At 48.1% G+C, this 21282-nt stretch overlaps 1 protein-coding gene across 3 annotated transcripts in view; it reads left to right on the top strand.

Annotated features, from left to right (window-relative positions):
* Positions 1-20608, top strand: part of COL6A3 (collagen type VI alpha 3 chain) — a 56653-nt gene extending 36045 nt beyond the window's left edge. For 2 of the 3 annotated variants that reach the window (XM_033065151.2, XM_033065150.1), the window contains 30 exons: positions 310-381; positions 1289-1315; positions 1433-1477; positions 1585-1638; positions 1804-1866; positions 2228-2293; positions 2972-3025; positions 3741-3776; positions 4265-4327; positions 4586-4648; positions 5315-5377; positions 5622-5684; positions 5869-5919; positions 6042-6077; positions 6173-6235; positions 6366-6428; positions 7071-7103; positions 7195-7231; positions 7339-7350; positions 7496-7989; positions 8585-8684; positions 9171-9869; positions 10973-11081; positions 11772-12040; positions 13150-13404; positions 14915-14989; positions 16501-16680; positions 16795-16848; positions 19501-19671; positions 19771-20608. In XM_033065151.2, coding sequence (XP_032921042.1) covers positions 310-381; positions 1289-1315; positions 1433-1477; positions 1585-1638; positions 1804-1866; positions 2228-2293; positions 2972-3025; positions 3741-3776; positions 4265-4327; positions 4586-4648; positions 5315-5377; positions 5622-5684; positions 5869-5919; positions 6042-6077; positions 6173-6235; positions 6366-6428; positions 7071-7103; positions 7195-7231; positions 7339-7350; positions 7496-7989; positions 8585-8684; positions 9171-9869; positions 10973-11081; positions 11772-12040; positions 13150-13404; positions 14915-14989; positions 16501-16680; positions 16795-16848; positions 19501-19671; positions 19771-19811 — 3411 coding nt within the window. In that variant the 3' untranslated portion in view covers positions 19812-20608. The remainder of the gene's footprint in view (positions 1-309; positions 382-1288; positions 1316-1432; positions 1478-1584; positions 1639-1803; positions 1867-2227; positions 2294-2971; positions 3026-3740; positions 3777-4264; positions 4328-4585; positions 4649-5314; positions 5378-5621; positions 5685-5868; positions 5920-6041; positions 6078-6172; positions 6236-6365; positions 6429-7070; positions 7104-7194; positions 7232-7338; positions 7351-7495; positions 7990-8584; positions 8685-9170; positions 9870-10972; positions 11082-11771; positions 12041-13149; positions 13405-14914; positions 14990-16500; positions 16681-16794; positions 16849-19500; positions 19672-19770) is intronic. The other variant, XM_042779461.1, reaches the window with a different exon arrangement.
* Positions 20609-21282: the final 674 nt, after the last annotated feature.

Genomic DNA, 21282 nt, shown 5'->3' with positions numbered 1-21282 from the left:
GGGGCCGGAAGGTCAGGATGGGATTAGACATCTGTGCAGAGCTCTGAAGGCTTTGCCTCATCATTTTAATTCTGAAAGAGAAGTTTCACAAAGCTCTTTCACAGCTGAGGGATGGGGAAGGATGTTTCTCTCTCGATGATGAAGACTTCCAGTTGGTCTCTACACGAGGAAGGCTGTGGGCAAGAGATGGTGGGGTGGCCAGGCAAAACCTGTTGCTCCTGTGCCTCCAAGCCACCTCTTGTGACAGGTAGCCACAGAAACAGGCTTAGCAGGCAACTCCTGACTTGTTTTTTCCCCTCTGTGCACCAGGGTGAGCGTGGACCACCGGGTGTGAACGGGACACAAGGTTTCCAGGGATGCCCTGGGCAGAGAGGAACAAAGGTATGTGTGGAACATCTGCACAGAGCAGACCCAGAGCCCAGTGGGTGGGAGTCCCCCAGGGGTAACTCCTGCTGCTTTAGGAGGTCACACAGCCTCTGCCACATGCCCTTGAGTGGTTGTGTCCACCTGGCCAGGCACCAGGGCTTTCAGAGGCTGTTGTGGCTTCGGTGCTGCTATGAAGAGCAGAAAGGCAGCCCCAGAGCTCCAGGCTCAATCCACAGACAAGGATGATCTATCTTCTGCAGTCTGGCTCTGGGGGAAAGATTTGGGAAGAGATGGATGTGCGTGTCTTGGCACAGGGCTGGGACAGTGAGTGGGTGGAATTCTGCTGTTGGGGAAGAGGGAGACAAGTGAGCCATGGCTGAGGCTTTAAAGAGGAACCTTGAGCTAATGGTCCAGGACAGCAGCTGCACCTCAAGCCAGAAAAGGTGGTGAAACATGTAATATTAATGGGAAATAGTGAAATGAAGGGGACGTTTCCTACCATTTGCTCTTACTACATGATCCTCTGGCAGGGAGAAGAGGAATGCATGAACCAAGCCCATTAGTTGCAGCTGAGATACTGAGTCTTGTTAAAAATCTGTTCAGCCTGGGACAAAGGCATTGGATTAACATAAAAACGGGTGCAGGGAGAAACAAAAGTCAGTGAAGGAAGAGTTGTGGCTAAGGAGTGATATATTGTATTGGCTCAGCTGGATTAACCCCCATGCCCCACATATTTGATCTTGGCACCAGTGTTGGACAGGCAGCTGAAGACAAACACTCAAACACTGACATAAGAGAAATTAGGGAAAGTCCTGTCCTGCTCATGGCTCTGGGTCTGCCACCAAGCCCAGCCCTCCTTCTCCACTGTGCTATGGCAGTGAGCTGGACAAAAGTGGAGTAACTCTCTTTTCTTTCTCCTTAGGGTTCTCGGGGATTCCCAGGAGAGAAGGTAGGGAACAGTTTCCTGATGCCACAGCAGTGAGTGTGAGTGTGTGGCACATCAATATCCCTCTCCCCAGTCCCCCTTTCCCTCAGTAAGCATTTGCCCCTTGTCTCCCTTCCACAGGGTGAACTGGGAGAAATGGGTCTGGATGGCATTGATGGAGAAGAGGTCAGTAATTTTAATTCCTTTTCTTTTAATGACTTGATGCTTCAGTGAAGTATCTGAAAAGCACCTTGGGAGTGGCAAACATTCTGAAATATTTTTCTTTTTTTTAGGGAGACAAGGGTTTGCCTGGCTCCTCTGGAGAGAAGGGATATTCTGGCAGGAGGGTAGGCTTTAATCACTTTTATGGTGGGGCTAAATGATGGTGTAGAGGTGGATTTGAGCCAGGGCAGGGTGGAAAGCCATTGTGCTCCCCTCAGCACTGAGGGCTGGGCAGAGATGCTTTCAACAAGCAAGAGCTACTCTTCCTAACTCTCCACCTCTGCCCACAGGGAGATAAGGGAGTTAAGGGTGAACGAGGAGACCGAGGCGACCGTGGGCTCCGTGGAGATCCGGTAAATACTGCTAAGGCATCTTCTCGATTTTCCACCCACTTTTTATTGATCCTGGGGTCAGCAGAGTCTTATTAAATGCTGTTTGAGAGTGGCAGGTCTCATGACAGACAAGGACTCAGAGGTGACATGTGGGTACCATGTGATACCAACCCATCAGTCGCTGCTTCACCATATTCAAATTCTCTTTCCTCGTCTTCTTCAGTGTTAATTCTCAGCTGAAAAGCTGTGTCTGTCTGAAAACTTTTCAGTCAAAAAAGGAAAAAAAAGAAAAGTTGGTTCTCAGCTCTAGCAGAGCAGTTTATGAGGTTTGATTTTCATGTCCCACTTACACAGATGTTTCTCATTGCTCTGTTGCTTTCAGGGAGATTCAGGAGCTGATAACACTCAACGGGGCTCCAGAGGACAAAAGGGTGAAATTGGACCAATGGTAAAATTTATTGTGTTGTTTTTTGGTTTTTACAAGAGAATGGGCCAGAGAAAGGGAGGAAAAAGGATGCTTCTAAAAAGATACAAGTTTCTTAAATTTATTGTGCCTTGTCAGATGGAATATTTTTTTTCCACTAGAAAATGCTGTTGGTTTGCAACCAAAACTTTCTCTGGGAAGATGTCAGTTTAGAAGATGTTTTGTGTAAAAAGCACCTTTAAAAAAATTATTTTGCAATGCCTTTCTGGGATATTGCCTCTGCAAATAACTTTGTAGTTGGAATTTGCCTTTGTATTTTCTCATGGCTCATATACAAAAGCAGAGAACTGATTAGATTACACCAAATCTAAACCTCCTGATTCACCTGAAACCTCTGCAAGAAAAAAAAAATCAAACACATGCTCCTTGGAAAATTTCAAAACCCATCTGTTTTCACCTCAGCTCACAACAAAAAAATGCATCTTAAATTGTCAGAAGGCATTTCCCAAGAGTAGGAATGTTGACTTCTGCTGGCTCAGAAACTTGATGGAAAGTCTCTGTGAGTTGTTAGAAGGATTCCCACCAAAGCAGGGCTATTAACTTGTGTGAAAGCATGAAAGGAGACATTTTTTGAGACTTGAATCCGTTTTCCCAGTGCCTGCTCATCTCAGGGTTTTCACTTGAGTTTTGTTTTTCCCTTAGGGAGATCCTGGACCGGTAGGGCTGGAGGGACAAGACGGTGGAGTTGGGAGGAGGGTGAGTTGCCAGACCTCCAGTCAGCAAGCTTAGATTGACAATAACCCTCCCCCTCTTTCCTTTCCATGTATTTTGTTTCACAAACATCAGGGATTCCACCTGAAAATTCAACAAGGCATCCCTCAAAAAAATGGAAAAAATCTCAAAAGGAAAATGGCTCATGACTTCCTGGCTTGTTGTAGAGACTTCAAAGTCTCTTTTGAAAGTGGAATTTATTCCTGTGCAAATAACTCAGTGCTCAGATCAGTGGAGTTACACATGATTTATACGTAAGGCCAGATTGGATGGTGCTTGGAACAACCTGCCCATGGCAGGGGGTTGGAATTAGATGGTGTTGAAGGTTCTTTCCAACCCAAACCAGCCTGTAATACCATGATATGAGTGTGTGTTTGGCTACTGATTTTGGAAGGACAAAAACCACACTGGAGCTGGGATGTCTGGGATGTCCCTCCTGTCCCAGGAATGGTGACACACTCCTGGCATGCGTGAGGGAGCAGCTCACCTAGTGAGGGATGTGGGGAGGGAGAAAACCTCCCTCTCTTAAAAAAATTTAGGAGAGCTGACCATGTGGATTTCCCTCTCCCAGCAGTTTAAAACATCCAAATGTAATTTTTGGACTGTAAGAAGCATTGATAAGAAGCACTGATCTAAGAGCAATAGGGAAAGGTGTGCTTACATGTTGGATCAACAAGGCTCCTTGTTCCTTCCTTTGCAGGGCATGCCAGGACGAAGGGGGCCCATAGGAGTTAAGGTAGGTGGTGATGGGACAGCACATGGGGCTCAGCACCCAGAGAGATGTGCCAGGAGAAGGGACATGCAGGCTTTGCTTGTTCTTCTCTGCCTCCTCTCTCCTCCAAATTTCCCAGCTCCTCCTCCTCAGGCTCATCTCCCTGTGTGCTTCTTGCTGGACTCAGTGCAGAACCAACTGCCCACGTGCCTGCCTGTCTCCTACAGCATTCCCTGGTTGGGTGTTTTGTCCCCATGTGCTGCTGGAGCAGTGTAACAGGGCCAAAACAGGATGGTTGATGCCCATCAATTGCAGAAGGCAAATTGCCCCCACCATCGCTGTGCTTATTATCCGCTATCACTGTGTCTTGGGAAAAAAAAACAAGAAGAAAAACCCCAACTGAAAATCTGTTCTCCCCTCCTCTTCATGCAGCTGTGGATACCCAGATCTTCCCTTTCCCTGCCCATGGTGCTGACCATGCTAACCTGCACTGTCCTGTTTTACACTTCCAGGGCACCAAGGGCGCGCCTGGTCAAGCAGGGCCAGCTGGAGAACAAGGAATGCGAGGGCCACAGGTCAGTGCCTTGCCTCATGGTGCTGTGGTGTCACCTCATCACAGCCACTTCCCCAGGGAGTCTCACCCACAAAGACTGTTGGGATTTGGGTATTTTTGGGTGTGCTGTGGCCTGGCTGTCCGTCCTGCCACGGCATTCACACCAGCCAAGGTGTGACGTGTTTGCAAAGCATCCCTCGGACACTGCAGCATCTGCTTCCCCTTGGATTTGGTGTGTTTCTGCCCACACGTGCTGACAGCCTCTTTTCTTCCCACACAGGGTCCCCCTGGCCCGGTTGGCACACCAGGGATCAGAGGAGAGCAGGGTGTCCCTGGACCCAGGGTAATCCTTCTGCTGCTTCCCAGACGCTGGTCCAACTCTACTGTTGTTGAACTAATAAGATTCCAACGTGTCTTCACATTCCCCTCTCCTAGGGCTCCAGCTCTGCTCCACTCTCTTTTAACACAATCTTCCAGCATGATTCTCCTCTCAACTTATGCTTAAGACTTCTTGGTCAAGAGTTACAGAAGAGAAAGAGCTAAAAGCAACCACAGAAGGCCCAGGACTTCATTGTTTGGCCCATTGTTGCAATTTCAATTAAAGAGTATCTCTGAGTGACTGGTGGGGCATCTCATGATTCTTTGTCCTCTGAAGCCAGAGCATGACCATCTCACATGCCTGCAGGGGCCACCCCATGCATTTATTTCTCCCTCCTGCTGCATTCCTCAGCCACATCATGGACATAAAGCCAGACTGCATTTTCCCCACCCCCAGCACGAATTTCCCCCTCCTGCTTTCCCGTGGGTGCTCTCTTAGGGACAATATAATATTTGCATTGAACTGAGCTGGACCTCCAGCTTTTCCCAGACATGAAGCAGACTTTTGAATTTCCTGAGGTGTTTTGGGAGACACCAAATTATTATTTCTGTGGTCATCCAATTCCTTGCTTCCTGGGCTCCTGAGTTTCCTTGAGCATTGCCAACATGCCTCTGCCCATTTCCATTCCAGGCTGGGAGCGGACCCCCAGGACCCCCAGGAGAACGTGGCAGGATCGGTCCCCTGGGAAGGAAGGTATGTCTTTAGGAGCCCTGGACATCAGCAACCAAAACTGCATTGAAAAGCTGCTGGATTTTGCATGGGCTTAAATGAGTGCAAGAGATGAACCTCTTGGGCTTGCAAGGGATGGAGAGAAGCAGCTCTGTGCTCATTGTCTCATTAGGCTCCCATTTCAGTGAACCAGTGTTGGTGGGGTGGGGAGGGCTCAGAGCTGCCTGGGCTTTCAGCACATGCTTTAACAGGTGCTCCTCTCTTTCAGGGTGAGCCTGGAGACCCTGGCCCCAAAGGGCCGGTCGGACAGCCGGGCCCACGAGGAGAGATGGTGAGTGTGGCCATACCCTCACTCCTCTGAGGACACTTAAGGAACTTTAAGGAACATTTAAGAGTTTATCAAAGGCCTGTGGCTTCAGTGGGTTCTTTCTACTGGTGCTACTGGACCTGTGGGGTTTAACTTGTTTACGGGTGACATCATTTACATATGAACAACTTTGGCTTTCCAATTTTAGGGTGATGATGGACGAGATGGAATTGGTGGCCCGGGTCCTAAAGGCAGGAAGGTAGGTGTATGCTCAGCATTCCCACCTCCTCCACAAGGCCAAGGAAGCAGCCAAGATCTCCAGCGCAGATGGATGAGGGCACTTTCTAGAACATATCCAAATTAACCTTTCTGTTGTTTTAGGGAGAACGCGGCTTCGTAGGCTATGCAGGGCCAAAGGTAGGTGCAGACCTTGAGCTGTGCATTTATTTTCCAAGCAATTTTCCAGGGCCTGTGCAGGTTCAGAGCTGCTGTTTGTGGTTTTCTCCTCCTAGGGTGGACCTGGTGACCGTGGTGTTGCTGGAGGCCCCGGCCCCAAAGGAAACAGAGGTCGCAGAGTAAGTTGGACCATGGCACAAATTTTTCTTTCTCTGTGAATGCCCTGAAAAATGGGCACATCTTTTCCTTCTAGTGCTCCTGGGAGTCCTCCTGCAGATGTTCATGGAGAGGACTTCTCTGTCTTTCTAGGGAAATGCAGGAGCACCTGGGATACCTGGTCAGAAAGGAGAGATTGGATACCCTGGGCCATCTGTAAGTCTTCATTGCATTGCTGATTTGCTTCATGTAATGGTCCCTGTGGGTGCCAGGGGTTGAAAAATCACTGTCTCCTGCTGATTTCAAGTTGGGAAAATCTCTCTTTATTTGTCTTGGATTTGCCTCTATAAATTTTTAAGCACCAGTTTAATGGTGACAAATATTTACCGTTCCTCAAACCAAAGTAAAAAGTCAAGAGACATGCTCTTACCAGGCATTAGGAATTCCCCATGGCAATATGCCCCTTGAAATCCCTTCAATGAGATTTCTCATCTCTTTATCATTCACCACCCCACACAGGATATGGGGCAGGACCAAATCTGACTGGCACAAGGCTCCCCAGAGAGGCCAGAGTGACTGGGCTTGCTTTGCATGTGAACCTGGAGCATCGTAACTCACGGAATGGTCTGGGTTGGAAGGGACTTTAAAGGGGACCTAGTTCCAGCCTCCCTTTTGGGTTTGGCCCCAGCTAGGTTTGCTCCTCACACAGCAGAGCCCTGCTCTCTGTTGTTGGAGACACAGCTGAAAACAGACAGATTTTTCCCTTGGCTCCTGCATGACTCATGGCTCGGTAGTTATTCTGACAGGGTTCGTGGGAGACACACTTTGCACTCAATTTCTCCTCATTCTTTGAAACAGGGCCTTAAAGGCGAGAAAGGAGAATCCAGACACGTAAGTGTGGCATAATTTCTCTCTTGTTTTGAAACACCCTGGGGTTGGCTGTGTGACATATCTCTTTTCCCCCTTTCTTTATTTCTTAAAGCAATGTGCGCTGGTGCGGAACATCAAAGACAAATGCCGTGAGTACCTCAGTGCTTTGCTAAGCCCCTCTCTACCCTTATTTGCCCATCATCTTACAAGAATGGCACTGACCACTGTTTTTTTTTTCTCTCCATCTTTTTTACAGCTTGTTGCTACGGTAAGTATCATTCAGTCCCTTAAACCTGCATGTCATGCTTGTTACTCTCCCCACATGTGAAAGATTTACCCCTGCTGAGGACACTGTCCTTGAATCCTGACAGCTGGTTGAGGCGTGACTTATTCCTGATGCACATTCCCAACAGGTCCTAGGGAGTGCCCTGTCTTCCCAACCGAGCTGGCCTTTGCTATTGACACCTCCTCGGGCGTCGTGAGGGAAGTTTTCAATAGGATGAAGCAAACTGTGCTCAGAGTGGTCAACAACTTGACCATTGCCGAGAGCAACTGTCCCCGGGGGGCACGGGTGGCTCTGGTCACCTACAACAATGAGGTCACCACCGAGATCCGCTTTGCTGATGCCAGGAAGAAATCCAGCCTCCTCCAGCAGATCCAAAACTTCCAGGCAACCCTGACCACGAAACCACGCAGTCTAGAGACAGCCATGTCCTTCGTGGCCAGGAATACCTTCAAGCGTGCCCGCAGTGGCTTCCTGATGAGGAAGGTGGCTGTCTTCTTCAGCAATGGGGACACCAGAGCGTCCCCACAGCTCAACGATGCTGTGCTGAAGCTCTACGATGCCGGGGTTGTGCCAGTGTTCCTCACCAGCAGGCAGGATGCTGTTCTTGCCAGAGCTCTGGAGGTTGGGGTCCTTCACCTTTTATTTATTTTATTTATTTTCTCCTCATGCCCCTGGGCTGGTTTGATGGTGCTGGATGCCACGGGCAATGCTTGGCTTTCACGGGCCTCTCAAATGTGGAAGAGAGTATTGCTGTCCAACCTCATCCATCCATTAGGAGAGAAACCCTAATCCTGTAATCACCACAGCACATGGTGGGAAATGCTAGTGGGACTCTCAGGAGTCACCCTTTGTCCAGGCCATGGCTCCAGGGTGACAGGTGTGGGATGAAACAGAAGGAAGAGTGTGACAGAAAGGCAAAGGGTGGGAAGGTGAGAGTACATTATCTTTGTTGGTAGAGGGAGAGTGGACAGACAGAGATTGAAAGTCACAAAAAAGCCCCAGATAAACTTACTGAGCACTGGTTCAAGTGGTTCCTTTTCTTGGAGTTTATGCCTCTAAACTGACATCGGGGTCACATGGCTCCTCTAGAATGGATCCACTGAGAGCATTGTGCTGAGCAGGGAGTCCCTCAGAGTTGTGGATTGCCCTCCCCTGAGCTGAGAAGAGCAGAAGGCAGCACTGCTGACTCCGTGTGTTTCTGTTTCCATCTCACCAGATCAACAACACAGCGGTCGGTCACGCCATTGTTCTTCCGACCAGCGGCGGCCAGCTGAACCAAACCATTCAGAGGCTTTTGACTTGTCACATTTGTTTGGGTAAAGCATCCAATTTCTCCTCTAGACAGTTCCAAATCCTTCTGGTCGTGCAGCAGTCGGTTATAAGAAGGGAAGCCCAGTTGGGAGTGGGCCCTTTTGTTGATGAATACAAGGCATTCTTGGGTTGAGCAGAAAACACTGGCATTGTGAATGAGGTTTGCTGGATGTTCTCTACTTTGTAAAGAGAAACTCCTTTTTTGTCTGGTCACCACTTTTACAGCCCAAATACTGATAGATAAGTGCTCCAAAAGATGGCCTTCTGCCACTTATGACAGAGTGCTTCAGGGATCCCCTTGGACAAAGGAGCACATAGAAACATGCTGAACACGTATGTGAATGTGTTGTGGGATGAAATGCCTTTGGTATCAAGCAATGGACCAGTGAATGTGGCTTGATGGTATTTTGTGTGACACATGAGATGTTTACAGTGATGAGGGAGGGTTGAGTTCGGGTCCTGCAGGTGAAACCCACTCTTTTCCTCCCCAGATGTGTGTGACCCTCATCCCAGCTGTAGTGCAACTGGCCAGAGACCATCATTCCGAGACAGAAGGGCAGCCCCCACCGACGTGGATACGGACATAACCTTCATCCTGGACAGCTCCGAGTCCACCACCCCTCTGCAGTTCAGCGAGATGAAGAAATACATTTCCCACATTGTAACTAACCTGGAAATCAGCTCAGAGCCAAAGGTGTCCCAGCACCACGCCAGAGTGGCCGTTCTCCAGCAAGCTCCTTATGAACACGAAATCAACTCCAGCTTCCCGCCAGTAAAAACCGAGTTCTCACTAACTGATTATGCATCCAAAGAGAAGATCATTAATTACCTCCACAACCAAATGACCCAGCTCCATGGCACGAGGGCCCTAGGAAGTGCAATTGAGCACACCATCGCTCATGTTTTCGAAAGTGCACCGAGCCCTCGGGATCTAAAAGTCATAGTTCTGATGATGACTGGAAAAGTGAACAAAAAAGAACTTGAGCACCTGCAAAGGGCTGTCATCAATGCAAAATGCAAAGGGTACTTCTTTGTTGTCTTGGGCATTGGCAAGAAGGTGAATGCCAAGAATATCTACACCCTTGCCAGCGAGCCAAACGACGTGTTCTTCAAGCTGGTTGATAAACCAGGAGAGCTCCATGAAGAGCCCTTGCTGCGTTTTGGGACACTGCTGCCATCCTTTATCAAAAGTAAGTGCAACATCCTGCAGCCCAAGTGTCATGGAAGGGGCAGCACATGGGCTCAGAGGGGTTAATCAGAAAGGTTTTGAGCAGCAGGACCCACTGAAGTTAGTTTCTTTTTTTTATGGATTGTACTGTTTGGTGCAATTTGGGCTGCTCATGCTCCACCTAGTTGAGTGTGTCTGGGTTTTGTCCACTTTGGCCTCCCCATGCCCTTCCATGTTGATCCACCAAGCAGAGTTTGCACTTCAGTGTGCTTTGCCTTGGCCTCCATGGGCTCACCTGTGGATTCTGATCTCATCCCACCTGGCTTGCCTCTCACATAGGGCCTGCTGAGGCCCTTAGCAGCACTTCCTTGGAGCTCCTTGAACACCCAGCAGACCTTTCTTCCCAACTTCAGCATAAATGTCATGCCCAGCAGGCCCTTGGCTGGCTCAGGCTGAGATCTGGAGTTGTTGTATGCAGATTTAACGACCAGATGTACAGGGATAAATAAAGCTGCTGTACTTGGGATGTGCTGACTGTGCCTTGAAAATTTACATCTCAGCTTAGCTACAGACCCCAGCCTGGACCTCCAGCTGCCACAGATCCTAAACACACCCATCCAACAAGGATAAGAAGTAGACCTCTTTTTGGAATTCTAGTTTTTAGCAAAAATTCCTGAAAATCAGATTAGTGAGGCTGATATACCACAGATTCAGGAATGTCTTGCACTAAATAGGAAGCAAACATCTGGAAACAAATGTTTAGGTTATCTCAGTTTGCTTTTTCCATTTACCGCTTACAGTAAATGAAAACTTCTAACTCTTGAAAAAATAACATCACCTGTGTGGCTGGAAGTGCCTTGGTACAAGAAATGTGTTTATAAGTAACAGACTCAGGCAAACAGTCCTCTTATAGTTAAAGCTCTCATGTTTGTAAACTGGAATAACAAATCTTCCAGCTCAGGTTGTTGCAGTAATCAAAAATGAAGCAAGAAAAGAAAAGTTATTTTGTTGGTTTTTGTTGTTCTTTTTTTTTTTTTTTTTAGTTAAGAAGAAATAAATGTAATGTGTTGGTGCTGGGTATCCACATCCTCAAGTCCAGTATTTAATGCCTCTTTCTGTCTCCAGGTGAATTTGCTTTCTACCTGTCTCCAGAGATAAGGACACAGTGTCAGTGGCTCCAGAATGGTCAGCAAATCCAGAGCCAGCACCCCGTGCTCACTGGGCAGAAAGCAGTGTGAGTAATGCTTTGGGGAAAAGGAAAGAAAAAGCAATTTCACTTTCAAAAATCAGGATTATCTTTTAATTAATATAATTCTAATAATATTTCAATTAATTTTACTGGTTCCCCCAGTGCTGTATCAGAAGAGCAACAGAGATATCTTACAGAGAAGGGTCATGTATAATTTTAAATTTGGGGTAAATTTTATATTTATGTACGTATAAAAATATGAAGGAGATAAATGTTGACTTTGATAGTGTAAGTCAGGAATTCCAGAAACTACTATTAATTTGGGACTTTCTGCTCCAAACATTATTTTGGATTATCTGATATACAGAACCCATCATAGCATCCATGCCAATATTCCTGAAAAGAAGTGAAAGCTTGTGTCACCCAGACTCACTGGTGGCACAGAGCTGTCCTGGCTTTAGAAGGTAAAGCTCCTTGAAGTCAGATCTGCCTACTGAGTTCACCCTTATCAGGGAATCACAGAACAGTTTGGGTTGGAAGGAACCTTAAAGAACATCCCCTTGTCATGGGCAGGGAACCTTCCACTAGTCCAAGCTTTCCACTGCTTGGATATAAGCGCTTTTCACTCTTCACTGTGGACAAATCTAAAGCTGGCAAAGCTTTAGACCTAAAGCTCTTGGGTTCTTGCCAGTGCTTTCTACCTCAACTCTTCTCCACTTCCAAAATTCTGCCCAGGTTCGTGGCTCCCAACGCCACCGTCAGCCGCACCTTCACCACCAGCACTACGATCAGCGCAACCATCAAGCCAGAGGCGAGTGTCCAGGCCAGAACCACTCCCGCCAGCACCACAGCCCAGGCCAGAGCCACCGAGGCCACCCCGGCCAGCTCCGTGCTCCAGGGGAATGCCACAGCCCAGGGAGCAGCCGGTGCCACCGCCCACACCAAAGCCAGCAGCCGGGCCATTGCCAACGCCACCGCGGCCAGCGGCAGGAGGAGACACAGCGGTACGGAAACAGCTCTCCCCATGGGGGCAGTGCCTCCCTCTAGGCTGAACCACACTGGGTTGGGGCTCTTCTTGCCCCCCTGAGTGGGTTATTCCTGTGGGAAGTGTCACCCAGAGGCCAAATTTCTGTTTTGGGTGTAAATCTTGAAATCTGTGCTGGGGCGTTGTCAACTTGAGTTAAGAATTTTGTGCAAAAATGGGTGGGGGACAGGCTTTCCCTAGGCAAAACAGAAGCAGGAACAATCCACCCAGCCACAGAGAACTTCTCTTTCTAGTGTGGTTCATTTGTTCCCATGATTTCCTTGTAGCATCACCCCTTGGTCAAGCTCTGCTGTTTATGGTGGTTCATATGATGGCATTGTTTGAACTCACAGCTAATATCAATGATTAGTTCAATGGATCAGCATGGAGACCTATTTGGGAATGCCAATCCTCTTCCATGTGAGCACAGCTCATACAAAGGAGGTTTCCCAGGTCTTCTTGCAAAGGGGTACAGGCAGATCTGCACTAGCTGAGCAAGGATCAAAGAATGTGTCCAAGCACAGGGAAGCTCATCCAGTCACTGCTGGCAATAAAAGCAATCAGTTTTTGCAAGGCTAGTGCTTTTATCAGCTTGAGAGGAATAAACTTTTCTGGATGTTTCTTGTTCCACCAGAGCTTTAAGCAATGTTTATAAAGGTCTCAACCAGTGAGCTGCCAGAGCAGGAAAACCTTTCCATAATAACTTCCTTGACCTGTTCAGGTTATCATCCCTGGAAGTGGTCAAGACCAGGTTGGATGAGAAATCTGATCTAGGAGAAGGTGTCTCTGCCCATGGCAGGGAGTTGGAACGAGATGGTCTTGAAGGTCCCTTCCAACCCAATTTTATGTTCACTCTTAGGCAGGCTTGACTTGAAACCAAGCCTTTAGCAGCTCAGTGAATCCATTGCACCTAAGAGAAGGAAGGATCTGACTGGGCACATTTACAGTTGTTCGGAAAGGGATGGGAATTTCAAGCTGTGAGAATCTGAAAAAAGAAAAAAGAAAAAAGAAAGGCTTTGATTTGCTAGATTGCAGCAGATTATTAAAGATAAATAAACCACTTGATGTCCCTTCTGATTCTGCCTGCAGCAAAGACCCACGACATCCAGATCACAGATGTCACTGAGAGCAGTGCCAGGCTGCGCTGGGCCAGCCCTGAGCCACACAACACCTTTGATGTCACTGTCACCTTGGCCCACGACCACTCCCTCGTGCAGAGGCAAAACCTGACTGGCACCGAGCACGTGATCCGAGGGCTCAGGAGTGGCCAAAAATACGTCGTAGTCATCACTGGCTACCAAAAATCCCAGCCCAAAGTCACCTACACAGGGTCATTCAGCACAAGTAAGTGACTCTTAAAAACAGGTGACATTTTTTTTTTCCATTAAGTGGACACAAAGGGGGAGGGGGAAAAAAAAAGGGATTGGGAATCAGTTGGTACCAACAGTCCCAGCCCTGGCTGTGCTAAGTTGTGTCATCTCATGTGTCTCATCCTCTGCATCATCAGCAGGGTATGAGACAAATGTGGCAAACGTGTTTCTTCGAAAAATGGGAGTTGCACTTCAGTGGGGTTGTATCTGCATGGAATGTGGGATAATTAAAGGCAGTCCCAGAGTGGGTTTGTTACGTGCTGGAGGGTTTGTACATCAGTGCAAAAGGTCTTGGTGGGGGTCCAACCTGCACTACTGCAATGAATAAGGAGTCAAACTGGTAAACTCAGTCCAACCAGATTTCAAAATAAGCAAGAAAAGTTCCATTTCCATATCTACTGATTTGATTCCCACACTATCCAGAAAAAAAAAAAAACACAAAGAAGAGATGAAACTGAAGGTTTAGTCCCTTAGGGACCTAAACTCCATGTGTGCAGATCCAATGTGAACCTCACCAAAACCTCTGACATGGCCACAAGTTGCTGTCTGAGACACAGCCAATTTTTTTTTAATACAGTTGGCACAGAGGTGACTTGGCTTGGTAGTGTGGCTGGTCCTGCCAGTGCTGTGTCTGGCTTCCTCTGGCACTTCCAAGACAATTCCAGTGCCCATGGAGAGCCTTTCCTCTGGCTTCAGTGGGTTTGGACCAGTCCCTTGCCCTTTGCAAGCAATAAACACGCCCACAAAAATGTTGAGAAAAGGCATCATGGGTAGAAGTAACATTTACATGTGCTGAATTGGAGCTCCCAATGCCCAGGGAAGGTGCTTTTTCCATAGAATAAATTTTGAATGGGAATAAATTGAGTAGACAGTGGTGGCAAGATGTGACCTGGACACTGAGAAGCATTGTCCCCCTTACTCACACCCAAACCCTACACTAAAGAAAATCAAATCCAGCCCTTCCTGTGGCTGCAGACTCCTCCTGCCTCCAGCCCCATGGATTTTTTTGACCTGTGAAATTCCTCACCATAGTTCCTAGAGGGATGTGAGGCCTGATGGGAGGAGTGTGGTCCAGGAGAGCCCTGGAGGGAACGAAAGAGTACAAATCCACCATGGATTTGCCCCCCTGGGGAATGCCATTTGTATTCTGCCTCTCTAAGGCCAGGAGAACAAAGCTAAGCTGGCTCCAGAGAGGCCACACCCAGCTCCTGAACCCCTGCCCTGTGATTCAAAACCAGTCTTATGGGGCCCCGAGGATGAGCCCAAGGGGAGCCACAGGCTGGGAACAGAAGGCGATCCCATCCTGGTGCGGTTGGGTGGTTGGGGATTACTCATCCCATCAGCTGCCTCCAATAAACATTTCTTGTATGTGTGTGCTAGGCTAAACAGATGCACTGGAGCTGGGGCCAGGGAGTGTTTATGACTGCACTGAGGGTGCTGCTGCTGGTCTCCTCCTTGCCTGACCCTCTGCTTCTCCTCCACAGAGACCCCAGCACAGCCGCAGGTGTCCCTGGCCAACATGATGCTCAACACTGAGCCACTGGAAGGGCCTGAGAGTGGTGAGTGTGGGCCACGGGGGGATTGCTGGGCTGGGGACTCTCACATCCCACTAACACCAAAGGATCTGCAAGTCCTTGGCTTGGCAGAGCCACTGGTGACATCCTTGGCTGCACTGGGGTCTCTGCCTCATTCCATCACTTTGGGTGACATCAAGCTCATCACATCGGTGTTGTCACACTCAGTGGTACCATCGGTGTCACAACCCCTCCTCCAAGGACCTGGAAGGGCTCTCAGCCTTCATCAAGCAGCACAGCCACTGCAGGCACGCCAACAATGGATCTGTCACCCAAAACTCATCCCAGAACCATCGCTCTCGTGTTTCCCTTTAAACGCTGTGCTTACACTGTGGCTCATTTTCTTCACAAAGTGAGAGCACAGGGAAATGCTGCTGCTCAGCGTGTTCAGCCAGGAGTTGTGGAGCTGCTGCTGAGCTCTGGCTGCTGGTATTGAGTGGGATGAGCATGGATCTCATTCATGCCTGGCTGGCGGCACCACTGGAGCTTTGTGCAGTGGAGGGGCCAAGGGCTTGTGCTGAACCAGCTCATTTCTCCTTCCTGCATGAACCATCACCATTCCCTTTCCATGTGCTCCCACTCATTTGGCCTCTCTCCCTGGCACTGACACCAGAAATCTTGTGACAAGGTGACAAGCACCCCGTGGCTTTGTTTAACCCCTTGTTTAACCCCTTGGAACCAGCCCTTGGGAAAGCTCCTGCTCCAGGGAAAATGGATGTGTTGTGTGCTTGCTCTGCACTTACAGACTTCCACACAGACCTCTCCATCTCAGCTCTTCTCACCAGTCCTCTCTGCTTGAGGATTTATGGCAGCCAGCAATCTTGGGGGAGCATTCCCCAAGGATGCTAATCCAAAGGTTTTCAACACAATAAAGACTCTAAAGAGGGCAGGGAGTTGGGAATGGGTTTAGCTGAGCCTCCTCTAATTCACGGGAGACACCCATGTGTAAATCTTCTGAAAGACCTTGGAAGAAAACCCACACTCTGCCCTCCTTATAGAGGTAAAATAGCATGGATGACCCAGCATAGCTAATAAAAACTCTGGAATTTGGACCTAACTGATCATTTTTGGGACAGGAAAGGAACATATGTTTAAATCTTCATTGAGCCTTCACATATACCAGGTGCAACTTGCTTTTAGAGATAAACACACTTACGGACTGGCAGTCACTGCCAAGACAAAGAGCTTTGAAAACAGGGAGGGGGGAATTGTGTGAGGGCTCAGTCCTGAGTGCACCAGTGGGGAGTGAGGGGTTCCCACTATGCTGCTCAAAGAATTTGGGGTTTGGATCTGTGACAAAACCAAGAGCAAGAAGAGGTAAGCTGGAGGCTGGGAAAGGTTTACATCCAGCAAAGCAAGACAAAATGCACGAGAGGGAAATGCCACCAGTCCTGAACCAGGCTTTATTTTCCCTCTTTTTCTCTTTTCAATCTCTTTGCTTTTTCAGCTTTTAACCCTCCCAGGGTCACTTAACCTTTGCACCTTTTGCCATGCAGATTGGCCAGACCCTTGCTTGCTGGACTTTGACATGGGCATGCAGTGCAAGGACTATCAGATTGTGTGGTTCTTTGACTCCAAACACAAGTTCTGCAGCCAGGGTTGGTATGGTGGCTGTGGAGGTAATGCCAATAGATTTGAGACCGAAGCTGAGTGCTATAACAAATGCTTAAAGCCATGTAAGTACCCCATGAGGATTCACCCTTTTGCATTTTGTCCTATTGTTGAATGATGCTTGGATCAGAGAGAAAACACATTTAAAATCCAAACCCATGCACTTTTTCGTCCTCCAGCAGCAGATGAGAAAGCCATGCAGCAGCCACCCCTTGAGAAAAGATTATCATCAGGTAACACTCTCCAAAAAAAATTAATCATCACAAACAAAGCAAACCCATTCTTTCACCCTGACCATTTCACAGCATGCATCCAAGCCTGCCCAACCCTAGATCAAAAGTAGCGCAGACTTAGTTTTCACTCACTCTTTCACACAACCACGCCCTTCCATCTGCTTTGCATGAGCAAGTCACTTTGCATGTGTGTTGTCCCACTAGGATGTGCTGAGGGCACAGCCTGAGTGGCAAAACTCACTTTGGCTTAATAAGGGTGGCTGCACTGGAGCGTGGCACGGTCTCAAACCAGTTTGTGTTATCTCTGTGTGACCAAATTCTCTGCTGAAATGCAGAGAATTTCCAATATTTTGTTGCCTGGAACCAAAACATCTGATGGGAAGCGACTCCATGGGGCTTGGGTACTGCATGGAGATATTTTCCTTCATCACCAAAAGATAAAAGTCAAGGTTGATGGAGGAGCCTGCAGGGAAATGGCGATGCCTTCCTCTCCTCAAGGAGTTTCTGAGGTTGAGGGGTTATGTTTGCAAACCTCTTCAGGATCTGGGAAGGGAGAAGAGGCTAGAAACCTCCTGTGTTGGTTCAGCAAGGGGTTGGGATGGGAACAGAGCCCAGAAAATCCTCATCAGAATCTGCCTCCAAGAGGTGTTTCAGGGCCCTTTGTGGAGCTGGGAGGGAAACCAAGGAGTGAAGGCAGCTCTGGCACCCAAAGGCAGGGGTTTAGTCCTTGCAGTGGCATGACAGAGTTTGAAAAGGCAAATTACAGATTCTTCCACCACCTCATTGACTTCCTTAGGTTTATTTTAGGATCCTTAAATCACGCTTGGGAATTTTTGTCACTGGCAGCCCTGCAGAGATGTGGAGGCAAGGAGGAGGAGACCAGAGATGCCTGGGGTGGCAAAAGGGGATTTCAAGGTGCTTTGGGGAGGCAAATGGACATCATGGATCCTCTGGCTGCAGTCTGAGCACTTTGTTGTCAGAGGAAGCAGCGCAGAGCTTGTGCAGGAACCTGCAGCTTCACTGCAGAGCAGGATTCCACCCTCGGAGAGCAGCGAAACCTCCCTGATGAGGTTTTCTGCCCTGTCCCACAGGCCAGCCCCTTCTGATCATTGTCACATGCCTTGATGATGTTTCCAGCAACTGTTTCTGAGGCTAAAGTGATATTTCGTCAACTTGGCACGGCTCTGTCCTGGGCACAGAGTCAAGAGAAGCAGCCGAGGGGCCCTGGAGGGATGTTCAGGTCGCTTTATTCCCTTTCCATTTACTGCAAAGCCAGAGCTCAAATCCTCATGGAAAATGGACACAGGAGTTCAGTGCAGCTCAGCTTTTAAGGTGCTGGGGGGTGGCTCAGGCTCTGGCCTCAGCCCATAGCAGGTGCAACAGCGAGAAATAAGGTGAGCTCCCAAACTTCAAGGCACTGCAAAAACAGGCACCAGACCCACTTCCCTTTTGAAGCCTTTTAACTGCTGAGATCCCCTTTAATTATGGACTTTTTGTACAATTTTTCATGGAAAATTGTGGAATTTGAGGCATGGTTTAGTGGTGGGCTTGGCAGTGCTGGGTAATGGTTGGGCTCAAGGGTCTTAGAGGACTTTTCCAACCTTAATGATTCTGTGGTTTTATTTTTTTATTGTTATTAACTTTTTTACCATGACAAAAGTAACTCCTAAGTGTAACTGAGGAGCTCAGGCCCATTTTCTCCATGGGATGACTTAAAACCGTGTCTCTCCCCATCTTTTCAAAGCGCTACAGCTTAAAACATGTTTTAACCTCCTAGTTCTTGCTCTCCATCAATTCTTGGAAATGTCTGGGTCAGCTTTCGTTTGATTTCAGACTGAAATAGGGGAAAATCAGTTTATACATGCAAAAGAAATTCTTCTGTTTTGATTAGTGTTTGGATTTGATTCCTGTGCAGGGTTTGGGGTAGAGTCATTCGTGTGTTCACATCTGCTGGATTTCAGTGTTTTGGAAGGTGGGGGAGTGAATTCTGACTCCCCCTTATCTGTGATGTTTATGCTGTGCTGAACAGGGGTGAGCTCAGCTCCTTCTGCATCCCTGTGTGAAGGGAAGTGTATGACCTGATGGCAAATCAGTGGCTGATATCAGATTTTCAAAATTTTATTAAAAAAAAATTATTTGGCAGTTTCATTCTGCCACGTCCAAGCGCTTTGTGGTTTTGTTCCCCGCTCACCCAGCAAGGGGTGCAAGGTGCCATGGGCAGTGTGTGGTGCACCCAGGAGCTCCTTCACATGGAAGATTCCTCTTTTCAGAGGAAGTCAGTCATGTTAGTGGTGCCAGCACTTCTTCCCTTGCAGCCCAGCCAGTCCTCTCCCAGTTCTGAGACCTGCCAACTCATTTCCTACAGATTCAAGGGATTTGCAGACAACCACTGCCATGACACACTCTTCCTTCATCGCTCCTGGATGCATGGCAGCAACACAGGAGGCAAACTAACTTGTGCACCAGGGTTGCACAAGTTCCTCTTTTCCAGGGAAAGAGGTTTTCTGCAAAGAAAGAGATGGGATTTAGTCACAGGAGATGTCTGTGCTGTGGATGCCCTTCCTCAGCTTGCGTTCCAGCCCTGCCCTGCAGACACACTGTGCTTCACCCAGGAGTGCTACTGACTACTGCTGCTCCTTCTTTTCCCCACAGTCATGGATATCTGCCGGCTGCAGAAGGACGAGGGCACCTGCAGGAGCTTTGTGCTGAAGTGGTACTATGACCCTGAGACCAAGAGCTGCGCCCGCTTCTGGTACGGCGGCTGCGGCGGCAACGAGAACAGGTTCAACACGCAGAAAGAATGTGAAAAACTCTGCATGCCTGGTAAGAGGGGCTCAGCCAAATCCCTGGCAGGAATTGCCTCGTTTATCTTCCCTCAATATCCTGCATCAGAACCTTATTTGTGGCTTCTTTCTCCACCAGGTGCCATCAACCCCGGCGTGGTGACGACGATAGGGACATAGGGCCAGGGGTTGGCCAACATTACCTCTGAGACAGCATCACCTTTTCCACCTTGCCCCTATAGAAGCTAAGGGTATAGACAACCTTGCACTGTAATATTTCATGCTTTTAACTCTCAAGCAAACCCTGAGGAAAGGGTTTTGCTGCATGACCTATCAATATGGTGCTAAACTGTTTGTGGACTGAGTGCTACATGTGCCCGGGTTATATTGTATAGCTTCAACATTGCCAAATATTTACCCAAGTGCAGATTGTTATTGTCTCTCAACATGAAATTAGCCCTTTTACCCCCCAATTCTGGCCATCTGTCTATCTAAGGCACCATAAAAATGAGTAAAAAAAAATCATAATAATTTCACTGCAACTTGTTACCTGCTTGCTTTTATCCTTCTCATAACTGAGCGTAACTTTACAGGGGAAGCCTTTGTGTAAGAGAGTGGCTGATTCTGATAAACAAGTGGTTCCATTTTCACTCTTCCTCTTTTATTTTCATTTTTTGTTTTTCTCCTTTTGCTGGATTCGATCTCAGACTAGATCTCTCGTATGCATTTGTACCACATGTGGCCAACCGAACTAGCAAGGAAAAGGAAGCAAAGTTTCCGAATGCAAATGCACTGCTGGGACCAAGGCCTCAGTTAACAAATCTTTAAATTGTGGTGTAGGATGCCTCTGGCATTCTTCTGATGTTGTATGTTTTATGAATTACAAAGCAAAGCAGTCTGGGGAGGGGGGAGCAGTGGGAGGGAGGGGGATTTTATTTTTATTGTGGATTCTGTGTCAGGAAGTCTATACAAAGAACTTTTAAATAAAGTCTAATGGAGGTTTTGAGAAACTCGTGGGTTTGTCTTTGTTAAAGCCAGTGTGGGTATCAATGGAATCATTTTCCAGGGTCTGGAAAGCAATTTTTTGGAGGGAGGAGGGAAATGCTTTAAATGGAGGATAGATGTAGTAAGGGTATTCGGGGGGACAGCACTGAGACACTGCTGGCAACCTGGAGATTTCCAGCTTGGAAAAAAGGTGGAAACAGAGATGTTTTGGTTGTGAAATCTCCATCCTGAAGGAATTTAAACTCAGCTGGACATGGCATGAAGCAACTTGGCTTCAGCCAGTCCTGGGTGTCCCTTCCCACCTGTGTGACTCAATGACCCTGTAAGTATTTTCATCTGTCTCCCTCGCTTTCCACAGCCATGGTTTTTACCCTTCCTGTCCTTCTCTGAGCTCACCCAAGGAAGATAAAATCCCCAGAAACAATGCACATTTCCCTGCCCCTTCAAAAATCCCCCTGAAAGCACAAAGCAGATGAAAGTGGCCACCTCAGGGCACAGGGCAGCTCTGGGCTGTGGGGCTGATGGAAGGAAAAATGGAGCCTTGCAGGCACATGCCATGGAGAGGGCAGCTGGAACACCAAGAACAGGGCATTGGCGAGGGAGAACTGGGAGAGGGCATTGACCCATTCTGGAACACTGGGTCAGA

This window comes from Catharus ustulatus, chromosome 7 (genome assembly GCF_009819885.2).
Source record: "Catharus ustulatus isolate bCatUst1 chromosome 7, bCatUst1.pri.v2, whole genome shotgun sequence".
NCBI lineage: Eukaryota > Metazoa > Chordata > Aves > Passeriformes > Turdidae > Catharus > Catharus ustulatus.
Note: the sequence above shows the minus strand (reverse complement) of the source record. Positions and strands in the feature narration are given on the sequence as shown.